The sequence below is a fragment of the Tiliqua scincoides genome, chromosome 9 (assembly GCF_035046505.1).
Source record: "Tiliqua scincoides isolate rTilSci1 chromosome 9, rTilSci1.hap2, whole genome shotgun sequence".
Lineage (NCBI taxonomy): Eukaryota > Metazoa > Chordata > Lepidosauria > Squamata > Scincidae > Tiliqua > Tiliqua scincoides.
In genome coordinates, this window is record NC_089829.1 from 6,611,104 (window position 1) to 6,619,655 (window position 8,552).

Here is an 8,552-nt window from a genome sequence, read left to right on the forward strand (position 1 = left end):
CTGCCCAATTTTTTTAGTGAGCCTAGGATTGCAGCCTAATCAATAGATCGTGGAGCTCATGGATTAAAATCAGGTTACCACTTTTTACTGCTTCAAATCAGGCATCTCAGGGTGAATGTACTTGTGAGCATGTACAGAGTGCAATTAACTCCCTTTCCTGAAATCCACAATGCACCTCCATTTTTTAAATTTTTGGCTGTGGATCTAGGGTTGCCGCATGTGGGGGAAGCTCCTGTGTTCAGTCTCCTTCATGACTCACTTTTTGAATAGAAAACTCAAATTTCTAGTCCAGTGGAAGGAAGCGGCAACAGGATTAGGGGGTTGAAGCCCCCAAGACCCTGCAATGACGCCCAAAACCAAGCAGAGACAGCAGCAAATGGGAGCCACATAGCCATTTTTCCCATCCATGTTTTTTAAGACCCCCTCCAAGATTCTAGTCCAGTTGAGGCAACAGCAGAGTCTCTCTCCTCCCCCTGGACCAGCCTGGGCTGAACAGTTTGGCCTGCTGCTGCTGCTGCTGGGTCTCAAGCAGTGGCTATATGTCATTATAATATAACAAGTTATATATACAATATTTTATATAATAATAAATTTAACTTATGTTTTACACCATATTATATTTTATCATATCTATAAAAGTATATAATATATAATAATTAGGATATAATATATTGATATAATTAATTATATAATCAATTATTTAATTAACACAATTAATTAAACAATATATTATGATACAATATAAAATATTGTTTAAATAATTTAATAATTAATAATTAATATAATATAAAAACCCAATATAATAATCATTATATTATAATATAATCAAGATTATGTTAATTAAATTAATTATTTTTAGTTAACATAATTAATTAAACAACATTATAATATTATAATATAATATATTGTTTAATTGTGTTTAAGTATATTAATGTACTATATTACAATTATTATATTATAATAAATAATCATATTATATAACTATTATAGTATATTAATTATATATAATTTTATATTTATAATAATAATGTATAATATATATAATACAAAAATATATATTTATAATAATATATATTATATTAATTAATATATATTAATATATATTAATTAATATAATTAATTATATTATATAATCACAAATAATTATAATAAATAATATATTTATTCATTATTATTCTTATGTAATAATTCATAATGCTTGACTGAAGTCTTTGTGGCACTGCATGTGTTACTCTACCCTTTCCTACCTCCATTCAGAGCGCAATACCATAGTCTTCCGAGACTGAAGGATGCCAGCAACAACTCCTACCTCTATAAGCTTCCCGCCTGCACTTCCCACGCTCTCTGGCAACCATAGATGCATAACGTCCTAGAGCGGCAAAACGTTTCGCGACTTCCTCTAGACCAAAATGGCGGCTTAGCGGAGAAACCGGAAGTCGGGCTTTGTGCGCAGCTCTACCCTTTTTTCCACCTCTATGGTTCTGCATCCGGAGGCGGAGCCGGCGCGCTCACCTCGCCTGCCTAACCTGCCGGGCCATGTAACGGCTGCCGTCGCCATGGAGCCGCCCGACTCGAGGTAGCTGCTGCGCGCGCCTAACGGGGACCCGTAGCCATCCGGGGGAGGAGGCAGGCAGGCAGGTGCGGGGCGGAGCTGGAGCTGGGAGGTGGCTGGAGGCAGGTGCTGCCTCGCCTGCGAAGCGCCCCCTTCTGCCCGCCCCCCGCCTGACGTCGCTCAGTGACGTCATCACGCTCCAGTCCCCCTGACGTCACTCTCAGAACCACACTTTGGCTCTCCGTGACGTCATTGCTATTGGAACAGTTGATACCCAGAGACCCCTCAGGGGCTTTGGTTTGCTTTCAGGCAGCGGGTGGCAGGGATGTGGGGTGGGTGGGGAGGCAGAGCCTCCCCTTTGGAGCCCTTCAAAGAGCGCCGCCCCTGTGGGAGGCACCCAAGTGGTGGGTGCTTGGGTGCCTCCCATGGGGGCGGCGCTCTTCGAAGGGCTCCGGAGAGCCACCCACCCACCCCGCGTCCCTGCCACCCTCTAATGAGTTTCAAGGTGAGAACCATGTGCTCGTTTCTTGCCGTCATGTGCTTTATGACATCACTTCCTTCTTAATGACATCACTTCTTGCTTCTCCCGAGAATCTGTCCGGAGCCACCAGAAGTGATGTCATGACTGGAAGTGACATCAAGCAGGAAAATGTTTCACCATCCTAGGCTGCAGTCCTACCCACACTTACCCAGGAGTGAGTCCCATTTATTATCATCGTTCAAAGAATATGCGTAGTAGCTCGTTAAAAGTACAGGTCTGTAACATTTCCCCAATTGCAGTCACATCCCAGGGTAGTATCAAGTCTAACAGATTAAAAATAAAATATTGAAATGAATGGGGACCCACCTGAAATTGGCTCGCAACCCAACCAGTGGGCTCCGACCCTCCGTTTGAGAAACACTGCTCTAGGGTTAGGTTCCTGGAAAACCTAATGGATACAGAATTAGCTGATACTGAATGGAGCCTATGGGGAAAATAGGGTTAAGTTCTAGGGGACTCTCTTCACCATACATTCTATGAACTTTATGAACCTGAATCTTAACTTGAAGTCTCTGGGGATGGGTGATAACAAGGGCTCAACTACATTCCCAATGTCTCATGCTTCCTGCTCTGTGCTGGTATCCCTCAATGCATTGAAGGTTGTGTTAATGGCAATTTCGCAAGGCTGATTATCCCTCGACTCATTGAAGATTGCTGGCCAAACAAGAAGAAAGAGTTCAGTTGCGCATGTCTTTTGTGTCCTTCCCTTGGCTTGCCCCAGAGCAGCCCTCAGGTAGCCTTCCAGAGACTTATCATCATCAACCTCTCATCATCACCAGGGTTGTGAAGGGTCCTAGTGACTAGGAGGAAGAGCGTCAGGCGCTCCTCTTGTCTGGCCTTTTGCCTGCACAGTAGCTTAGAGGCCAACTCACACTCACGCGCACACTTATTGGTGACACATCCTATCAAATAATATCAGGCAACTCTATGATTAAGGATCAAGAGACATGTGTACATGTGCAACACATTACAGACCCCTATGATGACATGGCAGCATGATTGAGTCTTTTAAAGTGATGAATGCTGTGGAGCAAGAGGAGAGAGACATTCTCTCTCTCTTTCACACATGCACTCACACACACACAGTACTAGAACCAAGAGTCACAAGACTAGAACTAGAGCCAGGATGGTGTAGCAGTTCTGGTGCTGGACTTAGACCTGGAAGATTCAGGATCAAATTAGGCTGCAATCCTAACCCTACTTTCCTGAGAGTAAGCCCCATTGAACTTACTTCTGAGTAAACCTGGTTAGGATTGTGCCCTTAGCCACAAAGCTTCCTGGGTGACCTTGGGCCAGTCACTATCTCTTAACCTAACCTACCTCACAGGGTTGTTAGGGGAACAAGAGGAGGAAAGGAACCACACACATCACTGTGAGCACCTTGGAAGAAGGGCAGTATGAACGTGTAAAAAAAAAAATTATCCAATGTAACTGAGTGGTGGGAGAATCAGGACACACAAAAGGAAAGGCTTCTACAAATGGTATGGAATTAATCTGTGGAATTCACTGCCACAAGACCTGGTGACAGCTTGGGTGGCTATAAACGAGGGTTTGATAAATTCTTGGAGAAAGATAACACTGTCATTGGCTACTAGGCATGAGAACTGTATGCTGCTTCCAGGTTCAGCACTAGCTTCCCTCCAAATGCCAGTTGCAGGAGAGCACTGGGTGGGACATAAGCTTTTCTCTCCTGTTTGTGGGCTTCCCAGAGGCAGCTGGTTGCCCACTGCAGGAACCAGGATGCTGGACTAGATGGGCCGTCAACTGAATCCAGCTAGTTCTTCTTACGCGTCAGGTCCATGAATTAATGGCAAGTATGGCTTGGCTGGACGCATCTTTTTCTGACTTTGAGGTTGCTGATTTCAGCAACCAACCAACAGGATATAAATCACGCAAGTAATATTTCTGCCCAACCAGTGACCCAGTTTGCTCACGGCCACCTAGCAAAACCTGTAGCGAACTGCCAGTTTGCCACATCCCTGTGCACTGACCATAACTTGTTATTGCTCCTGTCTTCCAGGGTTCTCCTTTCCCCGCCTGAGGAGACTCCCATCCCTCCCTTGCTCAACGAGTCAGTAGATTCTCCGCTGCCAAATCTAACACCGAGACATCAGGAGCTGATTCCTACCCCATGTGGCCCTGTAGGTACTTCTGCTTGTGAATCTTTATTAGTCTAGATTCTCACTGCATGCAGAGAAACACTGAATCGAATACCAGAATTTCCTAGGCTATTTCCGTAACAGAGAGAAATCTGGCATTTGGCGGACATGTAGTTGGTTGTCAGCAAAACCCTGACACTGAGATCTTTTTTTGGTGCTTAGTTAACTTTAAAAAGTTAGTTAAAAGTCTAAGTTAACCTTAGAGCTGGCAGCCAAAGGTTGAAACAATATCTAAGACTATCTTGAGAACCAGCGCGGTCTAGCAGCTAGGACACTAGAGTAGGATCAGGGTTCAAGTGTCCTCTAAGCCATGAAGATCACTGAGCGAGCTAGTCACTAGCCTTCTCCACAGGGACATTGTGAGGATATAAAAGATACATCCATCTTTCCTCTTGTATCCTCACTGCAACCCTGTGGAGTAGGCCAGGCTAAGAGTGACTAGCTCACTCAGTGAGAAGTAATCCCTTACTATTGGAGGGATGTTGGAGTTCCCCCTTGGCACTCTCTTGGCCTGGGAAAGGGGCCATTTCCACTCTTAACTGGTTGTGAAGCTGCTTATGGAGCTTGCACCTGTCTTCTCATTCCCAGATCAAGCCTTGGTCAGAACTGTCTTCTCCAGTTAAGATCTACTTCTGCGTCACTATCCTCTCACTTCTGAGCGTCATTGGGCTAACGGTGGAGAACCTCGTCCAGCAGACTGATGAAGACTTCACGGTCTCACTCATTCAGCTGATTGGAGTTGGTAAGGAAGGGAGCTGTTTCTCCAGCAAAACCCCCATCTTTCTAACAAGTGGGCTCATATTTTGTAGGGTTTGGGCCTGGGACCTTCCTTACCACCAAGTGGCAGCTGCATCCCTTAATTTACTCTCTAAGCAGCAACTGTTACCCTGCACATGCCTGATCTTATATGATCTCAGAAGCTAAGCAGGCTCAGACCTGGTTAGTACTTGGATGGGAGACTGCCTGGGAATATTGGGTGCTGTAGGCTTATACCATAGTCTTTCGAGACTGAAGGTTGCCAACCATTATAACGTGAACATAGGAAGCTGCTACCTGCTGAGTCAGACCCTTGGTCCATCTGTCTCAGCACTGTCAACACTGACTGGCAGCATCGCTCCCAGGCAAGGCAACTGCTTTTTCTGCCCTGTCCTTCAAGGCAACTGCTTTTTCTGCCCTGTCCTTACCGGTAGATGACCAAGATCTCCTGCGTGCAACCTCCCAGAGCTGTGGTGCCACCACTAAACAGGCTGTATCCCTTACTGCTACTCACCTAGCCTCCAAAGGAGGGGGATAGGCAGGTTTAGCTCTTTAAATGGTGGTCTTAACAGACGGGTAGTTGTTTTGTGTAGGAGAGGGTATCATCAGCTTGAAAGATGGGCAGGATGCAAGTGTGATCAGAATTAATTACCGCTGCAGTGTTACGCCAGTTTTCCCAAGAGTAAATTCCACTGGTGTTTGCCTCTAAAGTAAACCCGTATAGGATTGTGCCATAGTGGACCTTCCTCTGACTCTTCTTTCTCACTCCTGCCTGCATGCTGTGCCCCTCCTTGGCCTTCTCCTCCTAACCTGAGACAGAGGCCAGTTGCCAAACTTTCTGCAAGGGCAGGGCCTGTGAAGCATTAGCCTGTCAGTACCCCCTTAAGCTGCTTAAAGGCTTGATGAATGAAAACGGAGAGGCGGTCCAATAACTCAAGAAGGGGAGGTGAAGGGAGGGAGAGCGCAGCCAAGGGGTCAGCCTGGAGATGACAACAGGCTAAAACATTGCTCAGCTGCCAGGACAGTATCCTGGAGGTGGTTGAGAGGAACCCTGATGGCGTGGTGGGCCTAGAGCTAAGTGCGAAACCAGCATTGGTCACAACACCATATAGCAGGGGTGCTCAAACTTTCAACTTTAGGGATGCTGGACCTTTAACAAGTGTATAGAAGAGAGAATTTCAGCAGGTGCAGCTTGTCATCTGTGGGATGACAAGTTGCACCTGCTGCAATTCTCTCTTCTATACACTTGTTAAAGGTCCAGCATCCCTAAAGTTGAAAGTTTGAGCACCCCTGCCATATAGGCATTCCTAGAGTTGAGAGGGGTGGCCAGCTTCTCACCAGAAATGCCTATAAGGATTGCAGTGGGACCGGATCCCCTTGGGTGTTGTGCAGTTTCATTGGACGTAGGAGAGTGTGGACGGAGTCGTGGCTCAGTGCGAGAACCTCTGATTTAGCCCAGAGGGTCCCAAGTTTAATCCCCTCCACCCTCAGATACCACCAGGAGAGGACACTTGTCTGAAACCCTGTAGACCAGTGTTTCTCAAACTGTGGGTCGGGACCCACTAGGTGGGTCGCGAGCCATTTTCAGGTGGGTCCCCCATTCATTTCAATATTTTTATTTTTCATGTATTAAACTTGATGCTACCATGGTATGTAGACTGTATTTGGGCTGTACTTTTAACAGGCTACTCTGTATGTGCTTTAAACAATGCTAGTAGATGGGACTTACTCCTGGGCAAGTGTGGGTAGGATTGAAGCCTAGGATTGTTAAAAATTTTCCTGCTTGATGATGTCACTTCCAGCCATGACATCACTTCTGGTGGGTCCTGACGGATTCTCATTCTAAAAAGTGGGTCCCAGTGCTAAACATTTGAGAACCACTGCTGTAGGCCATACAGAGCTCTGTCAACCAACTTGCGCCCTCTAAATTGAAAAAGAGGAAGCTGACATACTAAGGGAGCTGACTTCCACGTCCACGATATGCCCCCCCCCTTTTTTTAGAATCGGGGCACATGCACTGATCTGGCCAAAAACAAGAAGAAACCCAGATCGTTTCAGAAGTACCGCCAAACGTGTGCAGAGTTCCGTTCTTATTAGCAAGCAACTGCCATCATGGGTGCCGTACCATAAATAATCCTAATCTTCTAGCATTGCACAGGCTAAACCTTAATTACATTTTAAGCGATCTGTAACAAATCATTAGATCTTGGCGTGATTTACTTTGGGCCACAGCCACAGAAGGCAAACATTTATCTTATCGCCAAGAGGAAGATAAATTTCTCCAGGAGCTTGGGCATTCTGTCCAAACATTGCTTTGAAGTTTGATATACAGGCAGAGGACTATGCTAAAGACCTATTTGGGGAATTCCGGAGAGTTTGCCTCAACCCAGTCCAGCATTCAGTGTTTCTTATCTGTGAGCAAAAGACGCCTCTCTTGCAAACTAGAATGTAGGAAGCTGCGTCCTGTTGAGTCTGACTCTTGGTCCATGTAAGCCCCGTATCATCCAAACTGGCTGGCAGCAGCTCTCCAAGGTTCCAGACAAGGATCTTTCCCAGCCCTACTTGGGGCTGCTGCCAGGGAATGAACCTGAGACCTTCAGTGTGCAAAGCAGGGACTATCTTCCTTGATCCTTCCCCCAGGGGTCAGTCAATCCACCCATCCCAAAAAAGATTTGATCATTCAAACAGCCTACGAAGCTATTAACTTTATTAGGATATTATTATCCTAATATTATTAGGATAGTATTATTACGAAGCATTAACTTTATTAAGGATAATAACAAGAGAAGGTGAAAAAAGGAGGTTTAGAAAATCTGATGCATATATTCATTGCAAAAAAAAAAGTTCATTTCATAAAATTAAATCATTCCATCACTGAATCACTTCATTGTTTTGGAAGACCAGTAAACTTTAAAGGAGGAAGTTTCTAGAGAAGAATCAGATTCCTCCTCTGCTTTGCAGCCAGAGCACATGGGACGGAAGGAATGGGGGTCGATTTCCTGGTTCCAGCAGCAAGCAAGATGGAGTTGTGGGCAGCCCTAGATGGTGTCCCCCTTTGTCCCCAGTTGTCTGCTTGTCTTCCTTCCTCTGTCTGGATGGGATGTGTCTGCAGTTCTGGCAGGGGGCTCTGCTCAGCTGCTGGGTGGGGGAAATCAGGCGAGCAGCCCCACCCTTGCTAGTCAATGTCACTCTAATGAAATTAGAATGAGGAAGCTGCCACTTCTACAGTGGCATTCATGGCTTCCTGAAGGTGCTGTTGTTGGGTCTTCACACTGCAGTCAAACTGTAGGAAGTCAATGAATTAATCGGTCAGTTCTGCCGTGTGCCAGTCCCCCTTCCCGCAGGTGGTTGTTAACTGTTCTTAGAGACAGGGTTGCCACTGCACCTCTTCTTAGCTCCTCTCCCTTCCCTGCAGCACTTGACAAGTGGAACACTGTCACTGTTTCCCCCACTGGCTCACGTGGCTGCTCCGTGCGGCAGAAAGGAGCTTGCAGCCTAAGGATATCACATCCCAGGGCAGAGAGAGGGGGAAGGGGATGGGAGG

The 8,552-nt window shown here is 45.8% G+C and overlaps 1 protein-coding gene across 3 annotated transcripts in view; it reads left to right on the plus strand.

Moving 5' to 3' along the window:
- The first annotated feature begins 1,492 nt into the window (after nt 1-1,492).
- Nucleotides 1,493-8,552, plus strand: part of LOC136660478 (uncharacterized) — a 22,102-nt gene continuing 15,042 nt past the window's right edge. For all 3 annotated transcript variants that reach the window (XM_066637680.1, XM_066637683.1, XM_066637681.1), the window contains exons 1-3: nt 1,493-1,576; nt 4,114-4,234; nt 4,841-4,994. In XM_066637680.1, the coding sequence (XP_066493777.1) occupies nt 1,557-1,576; nt 4,114-4,234; nt 4,841-4,994 (295 nt within the window). In that variant the 5' untranslated portion in view covers nt 1,493-1,556. The remainder of the gene's footprint in view (nt 1,577-4,113; nt 4,235-4,840; nt 4,995-8,552) is intronic.